The 26124-nt window shown below is 46.8% G+C and overlaps 1 protein-coding gene across 6 annotated transcripts in view; it reads right to left on the bottom strand.

The window, feature by feature from the left end:
- Positions 1–14200, bottom strand: part of SLC8A3 (solute carrier family 8 member A3) — a gene marked incomplete at both ends in the record, with an annotated part of 126296 nt that extends 112096 nt beyond the window's left edge. For all 6 annotated transcript variants that reach the window (XM_082838214.1, XM_082838218.1, XM_082838216.1 and 3 more), the window contains one exon: positions 12417–14200. In XM_082838214.1, coding sequence (XP_082694340.1) covers positions 12417–14200 — 1784 coding nt within the window. The remainder of the gene's footprint in view (positions 1–12416) is intronic.
- Positions 14201–26124: the final 11924 nt, after the last annotated feature.

Raw genomic sequence — 26124 nt, 5'->3', positions numbered from 1 at the left:
AGTATAACCTCACTGCAACTCATTAAATCTGCAAAGACCCTGTTTCCAAATAAGGTCATGTTCAGAGGTTGTGAGTGGACATGGGTTTGGGAGTGGGGAGTGGGGGCACTCTATTCAACCCCACACAGCTTGCCAGTGGCATTTTTGGTCGATCTCGCATAAGAGCAAAGAGAGGATTTGGGTTCCTCAAGAGAAAGGCTCAGGTAAACCTCAACGCCGGTGGGGAGGTAGAGGGGAGAAACCACCCTGAGCAGCGTCCATGTCAGACTGAGGCAGCACCCGTGCATCTAAAACACTTCACAGAAACCAAGTCCAATGGAGCAAAGAAAGTCATGCAGAGAACTAAGGTAACTTCCCCCATAGCTCAGAACAGACCAGGCCCCTTCCCCCTCCAAGTGCAACAATAGAATTATCCAGGTAGGATGGCAGGTGACCCCCTCTCCCCAAGCTGACGTGGAAAACAGGCAAGTTCCCTCAATCTCCTTTCCTCTCCCCTCTAACCCCCAGGAGGGCTGTGGGACACCCAGAGGCTCTGGCTGAGAGGGGAATGGAGCTCTCTAAGACGCCCACTCAGCCGAAAACAATCCCGGGGGCGGGGGGTGGCTCATGGCAACGAGCAGAGCAGAACAGAGCGAACCCTCAGGTTCCCCTAAGGAAGCCCTTTCTGCTAGTGGGGACTCATTTCTAAGGCCTTCAGGGAGGTGCTGTGCAGAACTGCATCCAATCCGGGCTAAGCAGATTAGTTCCCTCCCAGGGAAAGGTTCTGGGCAGCTGAGCAGGGCAGCTCCCTGCGTGGTAGCAAGGGGCTGTCATTACAAGGCCCAGATAGGACATAATGACATGCTCCCCGGAGGGAGCTCCTAATTGAATTACAGGGTGTCTCCTGAGCATCAAAGGCAGCCTGTGCTCAGAGGTAGCCGAGCAGCCCAGGAACAGACCTTCTGCAGAGCTGGTGTAGGGCAGGGGTCAGGCTGGGGAGGCGCTCGGATGCCTGAAGCCAGAGGGCTCTGTGGATGTCGCTGACACTGGGAGAGAAGAGGAGGAAAGCATGGGGAGTGGGGGATGGTGGGCATCCCTGGACTTCATACCTAAGAGATGTGTTCAAATCCCATATCCTCCGAGCTTGCTGCAACCGGGAGGTAGTACAGAGCCAGAGGACAGGACAAGAATTCACTCTGTTCATTCATTCATTCATTCACCCATTCAACAGGCATCTTTTGTGTCCCTATGATGTGTGATGGAGATGAACCAAGTGCTGCTCTGATCTGAGGATGCACCCTACCTGGGGACCGTTTACTCCTGAGGTCAACTTCTACTTCTATCCGCGCATGTCTCACAAGCTGAAGCCATCCAGCCCTCCTTCTAACAAGTCCTTCTGAGTTGACTGGAGGAGGGGGTGTGCAAGCCACCTTTAATCACTCCAAACTGAATCCCAGCAAAAGGCAGGAGGGAGCGGCTGAGGCTCGGCGATCCCTCTTTCATAGCAACTCTCACACGCACTCCCTTCCCCGTCAGCCTGGGAACGTCCTGAAGACAGGGACAGTGCCTCTTCTCACTGTGCTCAGCCCACAGAAGGAGCTCCACGAATGTCTGCTGACTGTACCCTGAGAGACTGGACCCTGCTTCCCCACCTCCTCTCTGGAGGGAGGGCTCTCATAGGCTCTCTGGGGGTTGCAGGCAGAACCCACCTGCACTCTCTTACCACCCTCCTCCTCTAACCCTTGGTCCGGGATTGAACCGGCTGTGACCTTGGTCAGACACCAGGGTCACAGCCGCAAAGGAGGCCCCTCGATCTGAACACATGGTCCTGAGCCAGCCTTGCCCTGTTCCCCAGGCAACAGGCCAAAGCATTATCTGTTGATAGTTCCTGATGGTGAAGTGACACAAACAAGGCCCCTCTGTGTACCGGCCTGGGCAAGGGTGTGTCTGAGCCAGCAGTCAAGAGTGATGAGTCCAGACTTCTGAGCTGGGCATTAAGGAGTCTATTTGGCCCTTGCCAAATTCCTTGGGCCCAGCTGCCCCTGAATTAAAGGACAGCCAACTCTTGCTGTTAAGGAAGCGATGTCCTCTTAACTCCTTCCATATGAGAAGAAAGCCTGCTGCTTTCAGCTTCGTGACCTTATTCTGAGGCTAAAATATGTAACATACTTGAAAGAAAATGTGATTTATAAGCAGAAGATCTAGGTTTGGATACTGACCCTTAAAAGCTCTGTGTTCTAAGGTAAATTAATATTTCTTACTTTCACTTACCTCATCTGAAGACGGTGAGAATATTAACTCTAGAGGTATGACAAATCCTTTACTTTTAAAAGTTGAATTTTATATTTTCATACAAATATTAGAAGTTTTATTATGTAAGAAGAAAAACAACAATAGTAATCTTTCTCCAAGGTCTAAACAATGCTGAAGGCTCGATAACCAATACTGTGTCCTATATTCTGATATATTCTCCGGAATATCTGGATCTCCCCAGGAGGTCACCCTCTTCAAAACAACTTTAAACAATTAGTGCCTAACATTTTCAAAGCATTTTACATCAGTTTGTTCTTTGAAAGTCAGCCCGTGGCTGTGTTTATTCTACTCTCTCCCCAACCCCCAAAATAGAAAGTATGTATTCTTACAACAGTCCACACAGCTTAATTAAAATGTCACTTCTGTCTACTTTGGCTAGAACTATATTAACTCATTGTCGTAACACTACTTATCTTTTGCTATATTTTATGAGAAAAGGGAAATCGAATTAATTTTCAGCTAAGAACCTTCTAGCACCTGGGATCCATGAGAAGGAATAGATAATTAAAATGGCCGTTGATGGGGAGCTGGTTGGGAACCACTGGTCTAGTTTATGAAGCCCGCTAGGTTAGCAAGGTTTCTGGAAGATTCTGGTCTGATAAGAAAGTGATGTGCATCATGCGTCCAATGGGGATTTATGTCCCTGTGGATTCATCCAGGGATTAGAACAAAGTTCCGAGTTATGCTGGATGAAGAAGGCAGGGATCCAATGAGGCTTTTCGCATTAGGACCGGCCCGGTATTGGAGAGACAGTGGCAACTTCATGCTAGTGCACCCCAGTGACATGGAGACTCCTACTTTCTCTTTCCCATGAAGATATCCCTTCTTTATCCCTTCTTTATCCCTACTTTCTTTATCCCTTTCTTTCCATCTGTCATCCCAGGACTAGAGTTGACAGATAGTTGGTTTTTCTTCTCACATCCACAGCTGAGTCCAGATACAGCCTCAAAAATCCTTTCCAAGATGGCTGCCTGGACAGCCACGATGGACTGACTGGAACTGACACGGAAAGAGTCCTATTTTACACCCAGCCCTGTGTCCTGGGACGTGGACACTTGACAGAGTCACATACTGTGCCACCTGGAGATGAGAACACTCTGGCTTCCGGGGAGTTCCTGGAAAGGCATCAAATTACAGCTGCGAAGATAAGCGGGGGCGGCGTGGTGCCTGCTGGCTCGGGTTAAGTCCAGCAGACCAGCTGTCTAGCAGGGGAGGGGTGGGGAGGGAAAGGCTGTCATTCTATCCCCGGCAAGCATGAGTGGCAGGGAAGCTTTCTGTCCTGGTTGGGAACACAGGCTGCTCTGGAAACCCAAATCCACGAAGAGGCTTTGACAGTGACTCAGTACCCAAATAGTGCACCTGAAAATGACGGCAGATTATCTTCTGACGTCAGTCTCCTGGAGAGGACGGACCAGAAGAGGGCAAAGGAGGAGGGACGAACCTAGTAACCTTGAGATTTGTGTCACTGAGCATCACCCGCTGGGAATGTTTTCTGTTGATCTGGGCAGAGGCCATGTGAACCTTGGCTGCTGAGTCTGTGGCCAGCTTGATGAATACGGTAGGGCTGAGGGCTCCAGAGGCGGCAGTGTCTCCCATTCTCTAGCCTACCGCCCCAGCACTGACCACTGTAACATCAGCACTCTCTCAGAGGCACTGCAAACCTTATACACTGTGTCAGTTTGGAGGTGACAGATGACTGTCTCACTTGGGACTTCCTTCTAAGCGACACTGTCCACCACTTAGAGACACAACTGCTTAGGTAGCTTACCATGGGAACCCCTGGGCAACTTTGTTTTCCCACCCCACCACCCAATTATGGCAGATTAACTGTCAAGTTGGGGGTGGGTGGAAACCTGGTTTGACACAGGGCAACCAATACGTATTGGGCCAGTGGCCTTTGACATAGTTAAGGTGGAAAAAAAGGTGGGGGTTGGGGGGAGGGGGCAACAGAGTTCCTCCCTTGAGAATCTGAGCTAGAAGAATAGAAGGATCTTTCCAAGTAGGAGATAGGACTGTTGGGCTGTGAGGGATCATCAAAGCAATAAGGGAGAAGGAGAGATGCAGAGATGCAGAGACAGAGACAGAGACCCCATGATGCAGAGATGCAGAGAAGCAGAGATGCCAGGAGACAGAGACCCCATGGCCTAGAGAGACAGCGTCAGAAACAGAAGGTGGTCCCTATAGGGCTCCCGCAGCCTCTGATGCCTTTCCAATACCAGTTCCAGTCTATGCTGGATCCTTACAATTCAACCTTCTTGTCTTAACAGTCAAACACTTTGCGGTGAAGGGAAAAAAAGAGCACCAGGGTAAGTGGTTTGTTTCCTGGGAGATATCAGTCTTCCTGGTATTATCGTGAGGCTAGTTCTTTCTGTCCAAATGCCAGGCTGTCTTAAGGGATACCCACAGTGCACTCCTGGTCACCCAAAGAAATCAGATCAGACAGCAGAGAGAAGGCAATCCAAATACAGATGCCAACAGTGTGAAGGAAGGGGACGTAGGGAACAGGATAAGAGTAAGAGAGGACACGGGACTAAAGGACGTGGGAGGAAGGCACTGAGCTCGAGCAGAAGTAGAAACCACGGCGTGAGTGTCAGCAGCGCCTGGAGCACACACGGTAGAGAAAGAAAAGATGCAGCTGAGGACGTTTAGAAGAGAGAGCAAGTGTCAGCAAAGGGCATCCACACAGAAAGGAAGGTGCAAGAGGGGAAATAAAGTGAACACATAGAAGACTCGCAGCCAGGGCCAGGGCTTGCTCTAGGGACGGCTGCAGGGTACACTCTCCATCACCACAGCTCAGAAAGAGAGGGTCGGGTGGTAGTGGGGGTCCCGAGGAGAAATCACATGGGATACACGAGGAGGAAACCAAAAGGGAGACAAATCAAGACCAAGAGCTCTGAAAAAAATGGACTACTACGGAGAAATGGCAGAATTACTCCTCTGTAATCCATAACTTGTTCCACAGCCATATTCTAAGGAGGAAGTTACTATCAAGATGTCACTCATTTTGAAAGCACCAACTAAAGAGTCTAGAGTGTTGTCTGTATCCTAACTAACTGGTTCTTCACGAACCCTTGCCACCAAGTGGTAAGTGAACTGGGCTCAGGCAGGGGCAGGTTAACAAGGCTGTGTCCATGCACGCTGACCCTTCGCTAGAGAGGGTCAGGTTGGTGCCACACTGATAACTAAACTCAAATACATGCACACACCTAGTGATGGCTCAATTTTAGAAAAACAAATTTTTCCATAGTGAATAACTTTTACTTTTTAATTTTATCTTCTTCTGTACTCACCCAGATAACTTCCTACTTGGGTGCGTGGTAGGCGGCAGGGGTGGGAATATAATTCCTATGAACGATCATTATCACTCCACCTGAGAATGTTTACCTGGTGCTTTCCTTCATGGCCTTTTAGCAAAATTCTCAGCACATGTGATTCCTGCAAGAGTTTCTGGACGGTGCAGAATTTAAATACGGGGACTTTGCTCTGTTTGCAGGTCAAGGAGTTCTCTCTCTCCAACTGTCAGTTACACACTACTGGCTCTATGCCAGGACTTCTGATTGGGTTCTGGAAGCACAGGTTAGTTTTTCTTTTAAAAAGACAGCAAGAGGGGCTTCCCTGGTGGCGCAGTGGTTGAGAGTCCGCCTGCCGATGCAGGGGACACGGGTTCGTGCCCCGGTCCGGGAGGATCCCACATGCCGCGGAGCGGCTGGGCCCGTGAGCCATGGCCACTGAGCCTGCGTGTCTGGAGCCTGTGCTCCGCAGCGGGAGAGGCCACAGCAGTGAGAGGCCCGCGTACCGCCAAAAAAACAAAACAAAACAAAACAATAAAAAGACAGCAAGAAAACAACGTCTTGAATAAACTGAAGACTGTAGCTCTTTGAATTCTACTCCATTCCTCGTGGAGTTGACAGGGGCACAGCTAAAGGATGGGGAAGGAATAAGTGCTCATGTATGACCCAAATACACCTGGGAAGTTGATAAAAGTTGGACAAAAAGGATGAGTCCTCCCCACTCAGCCACCTCACTTTGCCCAAGTATCCCTTTCCATCATGCTTGTGAGTGAATGAGGAAACTTCGAAGAGTCGAGACAAACGAAGCAAGGTCCATAGCAGGATCTCCACTGTCATTCCTTTATTATTGCCTGACGCCCCAACTAGTATCATTCCAAGCAGTGCACAGGAGACCCTGCTTTGAGGTTGAGACTGTTTCACCTTCTGATTGGCTGGTCATGTGATCATCTCCAATGGCAGTGCGTCTCTCTCCTCAAACCCAAACTGACATTCTTCCTGGCAGAATCTCTAACCCTGCACCCTGAACTTTCTCATACCAGACGGCAGACCAAAGCGAGAAGACCCAGGGCAGGCACACTGAACGCTCTGCTGTATATGGTCCCTGACCAGGTCAAGTAGAGGGAGTGTTGCCTGATCCAGTATTGCCAGGAATGTTGTACCCTTAGACCCTACAACAAATTAACCAGGAAGGCTCTGGACTTCCTGGAGATCTTTCCAGACATGTACGGTTTAAGTATACTTGGGGTGCTTTATGAATCCTGAAGCTGGAATATGTCACCCTTTGACACATTCTTCGGCAATTTCAGTAATTAAGAAGAAAAGAAAAAAATTAGCAGGACCTGGGGCCTTTCAGGGAACAACATCCAAAGCTTCTGCTAAAGAGTCCACATAGCCTCTCATCACTCCTTTGGGCCCCAGAGAGACAGAATTGTAGTTGAACAACCCTACCTGAAATGTTCCACTGTACTGTTAAGTCCCCCCATTAAACAACTGGCTTAGACACGGATTCCCTTCTTCAGGACAACTCTGAACCAAGCACACAGCTCCACTGTGAGTTCCATGAAGCCGTGGCCCGGGTGACCGACTGTTTACCTAAAGCCACAGAGACAGCTTGTTACCGGAAATCAGGTACTGCAGGCAGAAGAGAGGAGAAAGGGAGGGATGCCAGCTAAGGGGGAAATACATCTACCTCCACTGCACTCCCACCCTCACTAAGCGTGCAGCTTGTGACTTTTCTCAAGCACAGAAAGGGCATTCTAGACGCAAATCATCTTCCTCCGTGGCCAGATAGACTATCCTGTCACCCTGCTGAGCCAAAGAAAAAGAGAAAAGTCCACTGTGTTTCAGTCAACTTGGAGAATGTAAAAATTGTGTCCTGGATAACTCCAGATTTGTATAGGTTTTGATGGGAAGATGCCTTGGGCTGAAACTTTATAGAGAAAGCACCCCTGGAAGAGAATGGCCTGCATCATTCTGAAAAAAAAAAAACCCAAAAAAAAACCCCTGCATTATTTCATGCAACAAGGTCTAGCCTGAAGTTAACCATCACTAAAAGATGTCTCAGCTACACATGTCTCCCTCAGCAAGAGATCACTAAGACAAAGCTTTTTAAAACTTTTCTATGGGCTCACTATTTTCCTTCAACGGTTTCAAGGTGAACCAAGAGATTAAAAATAGTCCATAATATATTATTATTCTTAGTTAAGACATTAGTCACATAACACTCCTGGATGTGCACTTCCAGAGCATCTGTCACCCAAGAATTTCCATATTCTTTCCGAAGTTGAGATTTTGATGGATAAAAATAAAATGGAAAGGTCCAAATCGGGAGGGGGAGACATTAAATCAGTAGCATCTAAAAACTCCTTTCTATCTAAAAGTCTAACTTTCTATCATATCTACCCGTGTGATCCTGGACAAGTCACTTTGCATCTCTGATTCTCAACTTCATGATTTGTAAAATTGGGAGGTCAGATACCTTCCAGTTTTAACGTCCTGATTTGCTTGGGAAATGCACGGTACAGCTAATACTCGATTCTTCTTTGAAGGAGGCCTATGTTATTTAATTATAGTAGATCTTGACATCTGTGGCTCTGACTATTCCCAGAGACCCCAAAGGTCAATGAGTCGCAATAATCTTACTTTTGCAGAGGCACACTGTGAGCCTGGGATACAGGAGCCAGCCACACGTTCAGTGAGTGAGATGAACGTGCTGGCAAGCACCCGTATCTCGGTGAGCCTTTATTATTATCTGCAGGAGGCTCAGAGGCTATTAGTCCCAGGATGTGCTGCAGTGGTAGTCACAAGGGTATGGATTCTTCTGGAGCACGAAGATGTCAGTAGTATCCCTCTCAAATATCACGAGTTTATTGTAACGTGGGTTTAAAGTAATCATGTTTCCACCCACCCCCCCCGCCCCACTTCATCTACTTCACTACTACATCCTTAATGAAGGTGACTTTAAAAACTTTAGTCAGACTTCCCTGGTGGCGCAGTGGTTAAGAATCCATCTGCCAATGCAGGGGACATAGGTTCGAGCCCTGGTCCAGGAAGATCCCACATGCCGTGGAGCAACTAAGCCTGTGCGCCACAACTACTGAGCCTGCGCTCTAGAGCCCATGAGCCACAGCTACTGAAGCCCACGTGCCTAGGGCCCATGCTCTACAACAAGAGAAGCCACCGCAACGAGAAGCCCGCGCACCGCAACGAAGAGTAGCCCCCGTTCGCTGCAACTAGAGAAAGCCTGCGCGCAGCAACGAAGACCCAACGCAGCCAAAATTAAGTAAATAAATAAATTTTAAAAAAAAACCAAAAATCTTCAGTGATGTCACACACACAATTAGGAGTTTCATTCCCCTCTTATTGAGCTTATCTCAACCATACTTCTCCCATGTGTTTTGATTTGTGTGGACACCTTGTGTCCACTCCACTGGAGAATAAGATCCTTGGGAGCTGAAATGCCAGCTTATCTTAATCACTTATTTCTCTCCGGTACCTAGTAATGTACCTAGGATGTAGCAGATATTTAATAACTGTCTGCTGAATGAATGAGCACCTTTGATGAGCAGGCACTGTGCTAAAGGTGCATTTTCTTCATATTTGTATGTAGTACTTATCACAATCCTGAAGAATAGATATTATTGTTCCTATCATTCCAACAAAATATCTGGGGCTCAGACAGCTGAAGTGACTCATTACAAGTTACACAGCTGGTGAGTGACGGATTCACATCTGTTTGTCAGACGCCAAGGTTCATGTTTTTTCATCCTACCATGGTGCTAAGGACACCTTTGAAGAAGTAAAGCACAAAACCAAATGAGTGAATTCACGGACCTAATATTATTGATAGAGCATAGGCCTGGCTTCATCCTGAATAGATTCAGAGGAGTATGGTGAGGGCAAAAGTGACAGTGCTACCAGGTTTGGTGGGCAAAAAGAGCTACACAAAGAGAGAAGGATTAGAAAGTAAAATCATTCCAGGCGTCACACAGCTTCTGTCTAAGTCCTCCTGAGGGTTTTAATTTCAGTTTCCAGATCAGTATTGCGATTAGCAGGGTCTCAGGGTAAGAGCTAGATTCTAGATAAGATGAAGTTGAACATTGGACCTGGAAAGCAAGCATTCATGATCCAATCATGACCGTCATCTGAAAAGCCACTCTCCTTCCTGGGTTTCATGGTTTCAGCAAGAGCTTTAGAGCCTTTCAACTCTAACTTGGCACCAGGAGCATCAAGAGCTTGTTAGAAATGCAGAATCTCAAGCTCTACCCTAGACCTTTGGAATAATAATCTGCATTTTAGCAAGATCCCTGAGTGGCCCATGAGCACATTAAAATTTGAGAAGCACTACTCTATGATACCTGGAAGATATTCTGAGGTCCCTTCTGGCTCCAGTATTTTATGAGTTTAGATTAGTAATCTTCATGGTAACCAAAAAACTTGCAAGCTTATTAATTAGGGTCACACAGAGATCCAATCAGGTAACCTGATTGGATCAATGGTGTCTTCTGAAGAATATTGTTAATTCATTGATATTACTATTAATGGCCTTGCTTACTGAGCACATACCATGTACAAGGAACACTGCATATAATGTCTTGAATCATTATAACAGCCCTGCATGAGAGACATTATTATCCCCATTTTTTCAATGAGGAAATAATCTAAGTTAATAAAATTTCTCCAAACTACATAGTTACATCAGTAGTAGAGCCAGAATCCTAACCCAGTGTACTATACTTAGAGCCCATGGGTTTTTTTGGCTGTATCATACTGCCTCTAGATGTAAAATTACAATTTAAAGTATCAAAGGTAGGGCTCCTACTAGAGACTAGTAGGCTTTGGACTCATTCTTCTGCAATGAAGAAGGCCAAGAGGGTAGTCTAAAGTCTACTGAAGTCTAAAAACTAATGCAAAGGAATAGATGGGAAACCGTACAATACCCTGGACCAGCATCTCAAACGTGTGGAAGTGCACCTACATTTAGAACAAATATCACCCAGAAGCGATAATTCATGAGGCTCCTTTACACCAAGACAGTAATCAAGCTGAAAGTACACACAGGTCTGAGGCAGGTTGAGTCATATTTAGAGATCCTAGGTGCACAATTGATTATTAATGAGGTGAAGAAATTGGGAGCTCAACTTCTGATCTCTCAAAAACTACCCTTCAGTTCCCTCGGTAGACAGGTACTGAATAGGAGGAACCCCAAGTCTGTCCAGTTATGGCCAATGCTGTGGTCTTGATGTCATTTAATGCCTGACAATAACTTCTTATCTACTGACATTGCCATAAATACGTGTGAAATTTCATGGAGTTTTTCCTCCCAGCGAGGGCCTTCAGTTGTATGTATATAAATGGATAGTATTCTCTGGAAGGCACAGGTTTTTACTTAGGTTAACAAGTTATTATCCTTCCCAGCAAAATGACTAAACAGAGTTCCAATAAATCAATTTGTCAATGGCCATTTCATTTCAGAAGACAGTATCCCCTGTTCCATCTTTGGCTGCTGTGGGTATGAGAGCCTAGGTCTATAGTTCAGAAAATCCTACAGCTGGGAGGAACTGCAAAAAGAGACAAGCCCAGCCTTGAGGCAAGGAAAGTATTGTTATTCCCACTTTACAGATGAGAGTTTTCATTTCCCATTGAGAGTGGTTTTAGCAGGTTCTTGGAGCAGTTTGACATCTCCCACTGTCTATATCTGCCCCTTTTGTTCTTCACACCTTCCCCTCTACTGCTTATTGCTCGTGGATGTGAGCAGGAATTCTGAGACCAATGTTCCCCTTTCTCATCCCCTTTCTTCTTGGCCACCTTGGAAGGTCTGCCCTCTCATAAGCTGCAAATCCTGGGGAGATTCAGTCTGCTATCTTCTTTAAAGATATCCATCCGAGAACAGGACTGAATACCCAGTACAGGATGTTTCAATGGGGAGAGGCCTCAGAGTGACAAAGGCAATAGAAGTGCAAGACCCAGTGTCTGAAGGACTAAATGGGGCAGTAACCTGAGAAGTATTTTAGGAGAACTCTGGACTTTGAAAAGAGATGACCACACAGAAGATGTATTTTCCCCCCACAATTCCTAAGAGGCTTCTCCTCCACTGCTTAGCCAGATTTTGGAGCTTAGACCTGTGACTGAAGACAGGTGGCCGCTGCCCTGGGAGCTCTGCTTCTCCAAGATACCTCCAGGACCCAAGCCATACTGATTCATCTCACCTAAACTGGGCAAGCCGCGCACCATAAAATAGCCTATTGGTGTTTAAAGAGACTGCTAAGTTTCAATCAGTTTTGCAATTTCCAAATTGAAGGAGAGGTGCCTGAAATCTGCTTATACAATACAGTTGCAATGTGGTACTGGAAAAAAAAAGCCTATGCCACTCACTTTCTTGAGGATGTCCTGATTGGGCTACCACCGTCTCAGAATGGAAAGGATTGGCTTCAAAGCTCATGTAAGCCCTTGGCCTGAGAAAAGGAGGAAGGAGAGACCCAAGCAGTCTCCTAGCTCTTGCTAGGAGAATTCACAAGAATCCCCCCAAATCTGATATCAGAACTTCTGTCATCCCACACCTGCACCACCCATCATTTTGAGTTTCAGTGGACAAAATGTTCTGCGTCCTTAGATCCTGCCACAGGATTCCTTGCCCGTAAACAATTTAAAGTGAGAAAGCTGAAGGAGATTTTGGAAGCAGAACCTGGCAGGAGGGTCTGCTGATCCTGCATACCTGTGATGGAACCAAAGTTTGACATTAACACAAATACAAGAAAAAGTTTTAAAACGTGGTGCAGGAGAGAAGGGGGTGGCAAGGGACGGAGGCAGATGGACTGTGGAAAGGTTACTTACACAGTTTCATCATTCTTGAACTCCATCTCCCCATATGTGTCTTCAAAATCCTCACCACCACCCTTGGCGGCCCCTTCTACTGTCCTAAAGGGTACGATGACTGTGCCCCGGGCACCTGATGTCCGCAGAACCTTGACCTCCATGACACCAATACTTTCACTGACATGAACAGTGTCACATTCAAAAGTGAAGATACCCGCATGATCATCATCCAAGATGGTGACTGTGGCCACACAAGGGGACACCAGGACAGCCCGAGGCAAGGGAAGACTATTGAGTACTCTGGGAGGCATCCCCTCCCCTGGCTGCTCCTCCTCTATGCGAACGTTGCTCAACCTCACAAAGAAGTGTTCATCCTCCTCAAAAATGTCATCATCGATGATGCCCACAGAGAACTCCTTCTGGGTCTCTCCTGGCTTCAGAACCACAGTGCCCTCTGTGAACTCATAGTCAGCCCCCGCATTGGCAGAACCATCCTCTGTTTTGTAGTCCACATACAGGGTCTTGGACATGTCCCCCCCTTTCCTCACCACTGTCAGGAGCACAGCCCCACAGTTCTCCAGGCACTGGTAAGAGCACGGGTCAAAGAAGACCTTGGAGACAAAGTCCTCCGGCTCATCAGTGTGCACCTCGCTCATGCTAGAGGCCTTTTTGGCTTGTTCTGCTGCGTGCTTCTTCAGGATATTGCCTGCGCCAGTCATCATACGGGTGGCCTGGATCCGGTAGAAGGCGCGGCTCTTCTGTTGATGGGAGAGAGCATAGTAATTGGCCATCTCTACTAGCTGATCTAAGTCCTTCTCTGGGTGTTTCTGCTTCAGATCCTTGAGAATCCGGATCATCTCCCTGCGGGACTCATCCACTTCCTTCCCTTCCAGGGGCACCAGATGCCCATCTAGGAAGTGGGAATTCATCATTTTCCCATCCATCTCGATGCCCTTGGGGTGGCCACCCTCTGTCTCTATGATGATTCCTCGGTGTTTATCTGTGCGGTACTTTTTGTGCATATATTTGTAGAAGAGCAGTCGCCTATCTGCCACCCAGGCCAGAAGGACACACACTGGAAAGAAGAAGAGAGTGAGGAGGCCTTCCCAAACCTGGACCACACCAGGAGAGAAGACGGCCAGGATCATATAGAGCCAGATGTAGGCAAAGATGCTCCAAGCAGCAGTGACAAAGAAGACTCGGAGGTGCTTTATCTTACGAGTCTCTCCATCGGGGATCACGTAGACGCAGATACCAATGATAATGAACATGTTGAAGGCTGCGCTGCCTACAATGGTAGAAGGTCCCAGATCACCAGCAATGAACCCATGACCACACACCTCAATTAAAGAGAGGAGGATCTCAGGAGCAGAGGAACCCAGGGCCATAAGGGTCAGATTGGAGACAGTTTCGTTCCAGACCCTAATCGTGGTTGTGCTGGTCTCTCCATTGGGCTTTTTGATAGTCACCTCTCTCTCTTGAGAAGTGATGACTTCAATAGATGCCATGAAGCGATCAGCAATGATGGACACCCCGAGAAACATGTATATCAGGGCCACAAAATAGACAATGACCCTGGCAATCTTGTCTCCAAGGGAAGGGTTCTCCGGGTACCAGATTGGCAGGATGACACCCTCCTTGCAGTCCGATGACCCTGTACAGGACTCATTGTTCTGCCCTGTGCTGGGCACATCCCCTGAGCCGCCAGCCTCTGCCCGAAGACCATTCAGGAAGAGCACAAAGGTAATCAGCCCAAAATGGAGGAAGGCAGAGGTAAGAGGCTGCAACCTTAACCACGCCATACACAAGACTTAGCCGCTGGCTTCCACTGCAGCACCAATGGTCCACCTGACAGTCCAGAGACCTAGAAGAGATCAGAGGGGCAGAAAAAGGCATGAAGAAAAGGAGGACAGCAAAGGGCAGGTTCCCACCAATTCAAACTGACGCTTCACCTTGACTGACGTATTGCACTAACACATTGGGCAGTCTCTCACTTGGAAAAATAGATGTCACTGGGAGGTACAAATAGCTGCTCTGTCCTCAGGACCCTCTGGTAGACTCCGTTGAAATATGGCTTAAAATAGCTGGGAATATTGGTATTGGAAACTTAAGTGGTACCCTTTTAGCCCTGTCTTCCAACCCCTTTGTTATCTGTGAGAGTTCTCAACAATCAACTTAAAATTGACCAAGTATAACATGAATATTCATCCTCACTTCTACTGTTTCTAGAGTTTTCAGCCTTCCTTACCACACTGTCGTCATACTTAAGATACTCAAGAATCTTGCATAACATAGGTTTGCAGGAGTACATATTGAACTTTTTTCCTGGGCTACTCCCCCCAGATAGAACACCTTGCTCTGTGTGCAGTTGAGCCTGGTTGGGAAAAACTCCTTCCCCATATGAAAAATTTAGGGAGGCAAGCTGTAATTCTGAGATCACTTGGGAAATCAAGAGATGTTCTGTAGTGAATATTACCTGCCATATAGCTAAACTGAGGCCCTGTAAGCTGTGCCCAAGACCAGTCCACGGCAGTCCTTAGCCCTCCAGCAAAACATGCTTATGAAAGAGTTTAGGTATCCAGTTACAGGAAGGTGAAGATCAGTCAGCCACTCAAATTCCAAACCCAAACACTGAAAGGGCCAGGTGGTAGAAAGCACTATAAATAACATGCAAGTGGCTCTCAAATAAGTTCCTTTTCATCTGTAGGCAAGATTTTGGGGGTGAAATGCAGCCTCCTCTGCTGGTCTCAAAGCACTAAAAGGTGAGCATGAGTTCAGAAGAATGGAAGAAACTCAGCTGAAACTACAGACTTCTCTTTCTACTCATTGCCTCATTCAGATGGAATGAGGAAGCAAATATTCAATACCTGAAAATAAGCAATTTGCCCATTTTTCCACCTCTGCTATAACCATGTAGGGGTATGGTTAGTAATGGAGGAATGCTGCTATTCCCTACCTGCTCCTCCTTCTTCTCCACTGTTTCCCATTTCAGAAAATAGCACTTCCATTCACCCGGTTTCTCATGCTCAAAAATCGCTGCCTGTCTGCCAGCCTTTCTTTCTCCAGTCCAGCACTAAACCCTACCAACTCTCCCCCCAACTCTCTCACCACCATCACAGCCCAAGGCCCCTTACTCCTCACCAGATGAATCTACTACAGTTACCTCCTTACTGAACTCACTCCAACTCTGACCATTCTCTATTCCATCTTCTCATATAGCCACAGTCATCTTTTTTTTAAAAAACCCAAACCTATGCTCTCACTCCCCCATTTGAAGTCCTTCAGTATTTTCCCCTCGCTCTTAATATAGAGACCAGGATCCTTACCGTGACACGCCAAGCCTCGCACGAGCTACTTTCTTCCTCCTCTTCCCCCTCAGCTCTTGCCACTGTCCCTCTCACTGAATTTCTGCAGTAACAGCCATATCAGGTCCTAGAGTACATCAACTTATTTTCCACCTCGGGACCTTTGCCCATAACATCACCCACGACCAAAATGACTGCTCCTTCTTCGTACCCCCACTGTTAACAATGCTTTAGATCTCGGCTTGAGTGTCACCCTCTCAGAAAAACTTATGTTCACCCTAGAAATGGTCAACTCCCTCTTTAATTTTCCTTCGTGGCACTTATAACATTTTGAAATTACATGGGTATTTGTAGGATTATATGATTAATGACTAACTCATCCATTAAACTATGAATGACATAAACGCAAAGATTATGTCTATTCTGTTTATCACAGTATCCTAAGTAGTTAGTTAGATGCTCAGTAAACGTATGTTTGGGAATAAATAAATGTGACCCTGATGGAAGCTTCCTCAGTGCTATGGACTGAATTGTGCCCCTCCCCAAATTCCTATGTTGAAGCCCTAATCCACACTGTGGGTTTATTTGGAGATAGGACTTCTAGGAGGTAATTTAGGTGAAATGAAGTCATAAGGGTGGGGTTCTAATCCAATAGGATTGGTGGCCTTATAAGAAGATGAAAGAGAGAGAGAGAGAGAGAGAGAGAGAGAGCTGTCCATTTTGTGAGGACATAGGGAGAGAGTGGTCATCTGCAAGCCAGGAAGAGACCTCTATCCAGAAACCAAATTGGCCAGTATCTTGATCTTGGAATCCCAGCCTCCCGATAAATTTCTATTGTTTAACCCACTCAGTCTATGGTATTTTGTTATGGTAGCCTGAGAAGACTAATAAACTCAGAAATCAGCCTTCTTTAAAGTCATTTTACAATCTGAATTATAGTCATTTGTTTTAGGAAAAAAAAAAATCTCATAGACAAATCTGGACTAGATTTTAGAGGCTATGTAGGACCTGTTTAAATTCCCAAGGCTTGTACTCAAAGAGAAATTCCCTTTGGGACACAGTACACCCTGGTGCATACTGTAATCCTGAAGGCCCTCCTCCCAAAGGGCTCTGTGGATTAACTTGGTTTCGTTCATCCACAGAGCCAACTGCTGAGGACCACATTCCCCATTAGTCCAGGTACTGGGGGTCATCCCAGAAGGTGCTTGGAGCTTTGACCTCACTCAGAGGAGAAGAGGCTATGACAATGACCATGGAGGAGTAGAGAGGTTGAAGGTGTTCAGCATCCATATTCAAAGCCCTCATAATCTGTGATGCACACAGTGACCCTATTCATAGGTTTGGCACTCACCTAGCCAGAGAAATGTGGACAGAGACAGATCTTGGCTCCTTGCCTTGACCTCTGAAAACACAACACTCTGTGAATTCTGATAAGCCCCAGACATGAGGAGACAGAAGGTGGGCACAGCTGGAGCAGCTCTTTGATCAAGAGCCAACATGGTGACAGGCGGTGGCAGCTGCATGGCTGGCCAAGCCCACAGGGGTGGGCTATCCACAGGTTAGGGAAGAGGGCTGGCCTGCTGCAGTCAGGGGACATGTAACATTGAGATAGTAGAGTTATCCTGATCAAAGGGGGACGAGGATTCCTACTGTTCTTACCTACCTGGATAATTAAGCAGGATCATGGCCTTTATTTCCCTTGGTCCTACAGACACACGTGGCAATAAGTTTTTATGGGGACTATGCTATCATGTGGTCAGAATCAGGCTGTTCCCTGACCAAAACAAATGAATTGAAGGAAAGGATAAAAGAAAACAAGGCAAGAAGGTGGCTAAGAATTGCCTGCATCAAGTGGTTGGAACTGAAGGTGGAAAACGAGCCATGGATGCCCAGTTGTTCTTTCCGTCCCTACCAGGAGATGGTTTCTGCGTGAGAAGTTAGAGGGAGAGGGGACGTCTCTGATGAACAAGCGAACAGTCATCTTTTTGTGCCATTGCCCCAGCCCCAGACACCAACTGAGACAGATCCCAACCTCCTGGGGGGTCCACGCAGTCCCTCAGAGACCCAAGTGATATTTGGTGGCTCCAGAAGGCTTTTAATCAGCCCTAAGTCAGGAAGGTGACTCAGCTTGAGACCCCCAAGAACCACCCCAAATAAGGAAGATATTAATGATTGTAACTAACATTTAAAAGTGCTTATTGTGTGCATAAAGTATGATCCCATTTCATCTTCAGAACAACGCTATGAGATTAGTACTATTTTTATCCCTCTTTTACATTTTGGGAAACTGAGTCTTAGTTAAGTCATTTGAGTCATTTACTCAAAGCATAAAGCAAAGAAGTAGCAGAGCCAGAGCCCACACACAGATGATATAAAATTTATGGTCTTAACCACTCCACTTTACTAGGATGTCCCAATTTGTTGCAGAATGTCCACGAGCCCCCATCAGCTTCCAGTCTTCTGTGGACTTAGAAGCAATATGACTGCCTCACGTACCCTCACAGGAGAGACCAACCATTTGGTAGAGTTGCCCGGTCCCCAGGTTTCCTGGGGGTGTCCTGGTTGCCCGAGGCCATCTCCCACCCGAATATTCTCCTTCCCATTAGTTCAGTTTGACAAACATTAACAAACGCCTATGATTCTCCAGGCCTGGTACTAGATGCCAGTGGGCAAAATAAAAAATGATACAGGGTTTGCCCTCGAAGGTACCACCTAGCAGCGGTGGAGAGCTGCACATATAGGCACTTCTACCTTCGTCAGTGAAGGTATGGGCAGAATGCTGCCGCACGCGAGGAGGGCACTGAGCCAGCTTGGGAATTCAGGAGGCGTTCTGAAGAAAGTGATCCCTGAAATGAGGCTTCAAGCATGAGTGAGCTTTAGTTTAAAAAAAAAAAAGAAGAAGAAGAAGAAGAAAGAAAAAGAAAGAAAGTGGGAAGGGCACTTGAGTCAAAGAGAACAGCCCAAGCAAAGACACGAAGCCATGGAAAAGCCTGCTGTGTGTACAAGATTACAAGGAATTCAGTGCGAGGCAGAAGGGGCAGAAGATGAGGCTGGTCACAGAGGGAGGACCCAATTCATGGCAAGTCTTATATGCCAGGCTGAGAAGATGGGATTTTTTTATCCTAAGGGCAGTGAAAAGCCAATGATAGGATTCTGAACAGGAGAATGACATGGTCTGATCTGTATTTCAGAAAAACCAATTTGGCTAAAGCGTTTAGGATGGCTGTAGGAGGAAGAAAACCAAAGCAGGAAGATCAGTTTGAAATCTATTGGAAACAGAACGGATACAGACAAAGAGGGTGGGCCTAGGGTATATTCTGCCTATGATGACCCTCTGTCCCCTCAGCTCAGTCCACAGGCTCTCATCTTTTTCCTGAATTATTTTCCTAACGCCCCCAGGGGCCGTCTGCAAGGTGTCTGTGTCCTCAGCAGTGGCTCCTGACATCTTTTAATATCACTGGCATATTTAATGAAAATCACTGTTCCTCTGCTCTTCCAGATCATTAATAAAACAGTGCCACCAGGCCAGACTGAGCAAATTCTCCCTCCTGCTACGCCCTCCACTTTCTCCAATGGGGAACACTGCTCCGGGCTTGTCACCAGCCTGGGTAGACTCATCCTGCTCTGCTTCTAAATCTGGGCCCCTGCACAGGCGTCACAGCCAATTTACATAAAGTTTTAGGTGCAGCCAGGCTGCACTGGATCTGAAGTGTCACCCGAGTCCAGGAACACCGCATCGTCTGTACTTCCTCTGCCTACAGGGGATAAGCGTCTGCAGAGTCCTCTCTGTGGCAGTGCTCTCCCAGAAACACAGGAACGAAATTCCCGGCACCCTCAAAGAGTAGGAAAGACGTGACCTCTGCTGCTTAGGTAGTTTGTCTGCCACAGTTGGAACTTGGATCCAAGGAGGAAACTACGATGATGCTGCTTTTCGTGCGTTATGATCTCTTTGAATCTTCAGAGTGAAAAAATTAACATTATCATCACGCCTATTTTACAGATAAGCAAATTGGAGTTCATGAAGGTTAAAGAATTTGCTCAAATCACAGTAAGAAGAAAAATAAGCTCTTGGATTCTGGCAGCCTGACTCCAGAGCACATGGTGTTAACCACGGTGCCGGGTAGATACCCTACGTTTGGGTTCCCCCTTTGAAAAGCAAGGGCCTGGGGAGGGGATGGTGAGTCTTTCTGGATATAGAGCCCTTGCTACGAGCTTGGAGGCTCTACATACTCCGAGGCAGCCCGGAGCAGTGGCAGAGCCCCAAATTTGAAAGCAGGAGGCAAGAACTTTCTTCCCAGCTCTGCCTCAACAAGCTATGAGACTTTGAAGAGTCAGTGAACCTCTTATGGCATCAGCTTCCTCATCCAGAAAATCTGTGCTGGGTTGGATAATCTCCATAGTTCCCCTGAGTCAAAAATGCTTTGATGGCAGGCAGCGCCGTCTCTCACGAAACGCAAAGAAGCGAAGGCACACATTTAAGTTAGGTTGTGGCCCAAGCAGACCTCAGAGGATAAGAGATTAAGTTTAAGGGAGGGTGGTAGGAAAAGGGGGCCCCAAAAAGGCAAGGAGAGCCGACATTCTGGATTTACCAAAAGCACCTTGGATCAAACCCATTTTTTAAACAACTGCTCTTTGAATGCCCATTTTGGACCAAGCACTGTCCTAGGGATTGGGCGTACTGCCATGAACGAGCTACACCACATCCCCAACTTTATAGCGTTTACCTTCTGATGAGGAACAGAGACAAACCAGGAATTATGGGCATAAGTGTCTATGATGATGTCATGGGAAGTACTGTCTTTTTCTTGTTCTGCTCTAAGCTCTCAAGTTGGTCGCTGCGGAGCTGCCTCTAACCTTGCGGACAGTGGGTGCAATGCAGCACGGCTTTATAACACCAAGAACCTTGCAGTAGCACATGATATGGCTGGTATTTTACTGTTCTTGCTTCTCTGATCTCATGCAATTGTCATATTCTGCCTTCCTTGAAGCCCCCAAACCCTTAATGACATCCAAGCCATATGATAACTTCATAAAACCCTGCTGGCTCTCTCCCAGGCACTACCACACAAGAAGAAGAAGCGGGGCTTCCCTGGTGGCGCAGTGGTTGAGAGTCCGCCTGCCGATGCAGGGGACACGGGTTTGTGCCCCGGTCCGGGAAGATCCCACATGCCGCGGAGCGGCTGGGCCCGTGAGCCATGGCCGCTGAGCCTGCGCTCCGCAAGGGGAGAGGCCACAACAGTGAGAAGCCCGCGTACCACAAAAAAAAAAAAAAAAAAAAAAGAAGAGGAAGCACCAGCAGGCCTCCTTCTCATGCTGTGTATAAACCAAAGACTCTAAAAATGACAACAACAAAAACAATCATCACATCTATTCACTGAGTACTTACTCTATGGCTGGCGCTGCATTAGGTACTTTTACAGCTGCTGCTTAATACCTAAGTATCCCACAATGATTCAGGTAGTATTATCCGTTTTAGAAATGAGGAGACTTGGGCCCGAAGATTAATAATTCACCCAAGGTCCACTAGCTGAGCAAGTGGCACAGCTGAGCTATGAAACTTGGTATGTCAAATGCCAAAATCTAAAAGGGATGGTGGAATAACAGGGTAGGAATCTGGAGCTCTTAGGTCAAGAATCTACAGCCCTAGGAACCTCTACCTCCTCTGGGAAGCCTTCCCTGATGATGCCCTCTTCCTCTACCTTCCAAGTGAGTCATTTTCTCCCCCGCCTTCCTCTAGCACTTTGATGACCACTGAAGCACTTGTCACACATTGTCACGTTAATCTGGGCTTATCTGTCTACATGTCCATCTCCTACACTCTTAGAGAAATTCCCTGAGGGATTCTCTAAGGGACTTTTTTTTAGCAAGTGATCACACTCAGCTGATAGGGCTAAGAGGTTGGACCTGATCTCTAATATCCTCTCTGCCTCTAAAATTCTATGATTCCAAGGCTTGTTGATTCTATTCGAAGGTTTACCAGACTCTGTGGAAGCCAGAGGACTTTGCCCTCCGTAAGTCCTTGACAGACCTGGAGAGTCACAAACCATGAGAGGGGGCCAGAGAGAAAGGAAGAGAAAGGGCTTTGCCCACCTAATTAAAGCTCTGCTTCTCCTGCTGCTGGACCTACATCTGCATGTAAGTCATTCCCCACGTTGGAGGCAATAATGGAACTAGGATCACGTGCTAGACAGGGCTGTGCTTTAGAATAACTTTGGAGCTCTCAAAAATACAGATATCTGGATCCTACTCCGGACCTAAGTTTTGGACTCTCTGCGAGTGGAGTCTAGATACTTAGCCTTTTTAAAAGTTCCTTAGTTGATTTTGAGGTACAGCCAAGGGAGAGAAGAAAAGGAACATAGCCTGACTAAGACATTTGCATCTCAGGGATTCCAACCATTAGGGACTTTCTTTGGACCAAAAAAAAGGGCTCTTAGTGTATCATGAGTTGACTCATAAATGGGTACCACAAAGCCTTTCTATACACTGGACAAACGTCCCACCCTCCTGGACTCTCACTTCCTTTCATACTTTGCCAAGGAGAGTCAGCATCAACTCCCTACTCATATAAGTAGATTTTCCCTTTGTCTCCCCCTAAACTTGCTGTCTGATTAATTTACTCTTTTACTAAAGAAATAGAAAAGACCCAGAGTTCCCTTACCTACATAGGAAAATGATGCTACTCATCCGTTTTCAGCAAACATGTTTCTAAGTATTTTCCCTTTTTCCTCACACTATCTTTGTTTGTTTAGTGATTCGTTTAACCATTTATACATGCACGCACTTGTATGAAATCCAGTCCACGTGGCACAGGTCAACGTTCACAGAACTATGATGAGGAGGTTACTCCGCTTCGTATCCAACTCTTTTTTTTTTTTGGCACATTCAAAAGAATTAGAATGAAAGTTCCTAGAGGGTAGACATTTTTATCTCTTTGGTATTTCTGTATCCCCAGTGTCTATATCAGTGCCTGGCATAGAGTGGGTGTTCAGTATATACTTAGTGAATGAATAGATCCATGAATAAATATGCAAAAATAGAAGGCATAATAGCCAGTGATTTCTCCCACTCTTGGCAGTGCTCACACGGAGCAACCCATCTGTCAGGGATGCTGTGAGCAAGGTTTTTCCAATTTGAGTTATACGAACAAAATGTAATCCCCCCTGAGGAGCACACACTTCACTGGAGAACAGTGACAGAAAACCAAATTACAACAAAATGAGTCCTAGATTTGGAAGCATGTGGAATGTGCCAAGAGAGTACAGAGGAAGGAAGGTCAAGTGCTGCCTGGGATCATCAGGGCCGGCTTCATGGACCAGGCAACTTTAGATCTAGGATGTGAAGAATGAACAGGAGTTAACTGGGTCGAAGCCAGTGCACCTCAAACAAAGGTAAGAGAAAGCCACGCTAAAGAACACGCCAGCCCAAACAAGCAGTGTCTGTTTAAAGAACAGTGAACAGGGTGTCTGAAGGACAGGGCACTTGAGAGAAGCTGCAGAAATAAGTGAGGAATCGTTTGTAAGAGGCCTTGTACGCCCAGTCAAGGTACTGGGGCGTTATCTGGGAGGTAATAAGGAACCACTGAAAGTTTTTTAATCACAGGAGGGACAAGATCATTGTTTTCCCTTTGTACGGAGCCCTAGACTGACAACAATGCAGAAACTGGATAAGTGAACAAAAGTGGGGCAAGACTCGGGGCAGGAGACCGGTTCAGAGACTCTTGAGGGATGTGAGTGAGACCTGATCAGAACCTGAGCACAGGCAATGAGCACAGGCCCGCTGAGGAGAGGCAGGGGTTTAGAATTTTTTCAAAAGTAGAATCCATACATGTTGAGGACTAATTGAAAATAGAAGATGATGGCGAAAAAGGGATGAAGAGCCCCAGGCAGGACCAAACCACATCAGGCACCTTTGTCATCCCACGGGTCCCTCAAGGGTTCTCCTGATTCAGGGATCTCCAGGCCCAAAGAAATGGGAGCTGAAAAATTCAACACAAATCCGTCGAACTTAGATACCTGTTTAGCTTTAGGGATGTCCTGTGACTGTGAGACAAATGAGGCCAGGAGAGTTCTGGGCTCTCCAGGAAGAAGGCCCCAGAGCTCCACCAAGGCACCAGAATGCTCCCCAGTCTAGTCAAGGTGATAACCATATGTTGGCTCAACAGTCCTGACTGTGATAAGTTCAGGGGACGCGGTGATGAGACAGGTCTGGTCCCTGCTGTGGAGAAGTGCACAGAAAGGTACACAAGATCGGTTTCCAAATGTAAACATAGGGTTTTAGGAATTACCAGCACTGACTGAGAATACCCATCCCACCACCCCACACTGCCCTGGAAGTGGTGGAGTCAGACTTCTCACATCTCTTTCAAAGGAGAATGAGTTTTACACAGAAGGAAATGAACTCATAAAATGCACTGCCCCTCCGAAATACTACCAGCTAGAAAACTAAAAAGTATTTTTAAAAGATCCAAAATATCGAGATGAACTCAAATCCTAGCGTGGGTTACAAGAAAACCTGATTCTGCTCATTCATTCACGAAAAAATTTATCAAGCATTTACTATGTGCCCATCACAGCTGTAGGTTCTTTGAAGATCATTTCTGCCTCGATGTGTTCTCAAGTTTATTGGGTGCCAAATGCGTGTCACACTCTTTTCTAGCTACTGGAGGTTCAATATTACCTCACCTGGACTACTGCAAAGCTGCCAGTCTTGCCACATCTCTTACAGTCTACGCTCCAGAAAAACAGCCACCGTGTCTTTTTAAAATGTAAATCAGGGCTTCCCTGGTGGCGCAGTGGTTGAGAGTCCGCCTGCTGATGCAGGGGACACGGGTTCGTGCCCTGGTCCAGGAAGATCCCACATGCCGTGGAGCGGCTGGGCCCGTGAGCCATGGCCGCTGAGCCTGCGCGTCCGGGGCCTGTGCTCCGCAACGGGGGAGGCCACAGCAGTGAGAGGCCCGCGTACCGCCAAAAAAAAAAAAAAAAAAAATGTAAATCAGATACAGTAAGTCCCCAACATATGAATGAGTTCCGTTCCGAGAGTGCGTTGCTAAGTCCAATTTGTTCGTAAGTCCAACAAAGTTAGCCTAGGTACCTAACTGACACAGGCAGCTATATAGTACTGTACTGTAAGAAGTTCATAATACTTTTCACACAAGTAATGCATAAAAAACAAACAACACAAAAAATAAAGAAAACATTTTTAATCTTACAGTGCAGTACCTTGAAAAGTACAGTAGTACAGTACAACAGTTGGCATACAGGGGCTGCCATCGAGTGAACAGGCAAGAAGAATTACTGACTGGAGGAGGGAGAGGAGGTGGGAGATGGTAGAGCTGAAGGATCGTCAGCAATAGGAGACAAGCTGCAATTTCACTCACGTGTGACACTGATGGAACGCATGTTCGAATCTTTGAAAGTTCGCAACTTGAAGGTTCGTATGTAGGGGACTTACTGTAGATCATGCCATTCTTTGCAACCTTCTCTTTCTGCAGAACTCCCCACCCCCTACTGACTTCTAACTTCCCACCCTCACCTCCCATCACTTCGTTTGCTGCCGCTATACTCCACTCCAGCTATGGTGGAGTTCCCTGAAGTTTCTAGAACACATCAAGCATGTACCTGCCCTAGGACCTTTGCATTTACTGTTACTTCTGCTGGCAACACCTCTACCCTAAAGATCTCTATAGATCACTTTTTGATCTCATTCAGGTCTCAGGTGCCCCCTTCTCAGAGGCTTCCTGCCCTCACCTTAACTAAATATGATCCTATCCTTCCCTCTCAGCACTCTGTCACACCACTTTTCCTTTCTTTTTTTTTTTCTGTGGGGGGGCGCACCGAGTGGCATGCAGGATCTTGGCTCCCCAACCAGGATCAAACCCGTGCCCCCTGAAGTGGAAGCGTGGAATCTTAACCACTGGACCGCCAGGGAAGTCCCACTCTGCCTTTTCTTTAGAGCACACACAGTGACTGAAATCATCATTGTTTTTCTGTTTGTTCACTGGTTTACCGTAGAACATAAACTCCATGGGAGCAGAAAACTTGGCCCCGGTATTCTCAGGGCCTCGACTAGAGCCTGGCAGAGTGAGTGTCAGTATTTATTGAGGAGATCAATGCTCACTCTGCAGCAATAAGCGTTTTTGGAAGGATGCACCTGTGAGGGGAGACGTCAAGCTTCCTGGGAAGGCTTGGGGTAGAAAGGTAAATGGTTAAAGCCAATGACCTCAGAGAACAGCCAGCTTTGTTCATGTGAAAGCACCAACAGGACCACAGTAATATTTGGAGGGTGGTTGTGAGGACGTTTCTAAGCACATTTCATTCTCTCCACCTTAGCCCTCTCATGGGCACCTTACTTTTCCTCCAGAGTGCGTGGCCTCATGATAACCAGCATTCATAGTACACTATTCACTCAACAAATCTCCAGTG

Source organism: Leucopleurus acutus, assembly GCF_964270905.1.
Source record: "Leucopleurus acutus genome assembly, chromosome: 1".
Classification (NCBI taxonomy): Eukaryota; Metazoa; Chordata; class Mammalia; order Artiodactyla; family Delphinidae; genus Leucopleurus; species Leucopleurus acutus.
Note: the sequence above shows the minus strand (reverse complement) of the source record. Positions and strands in the feature narration are given on the sequence as shown.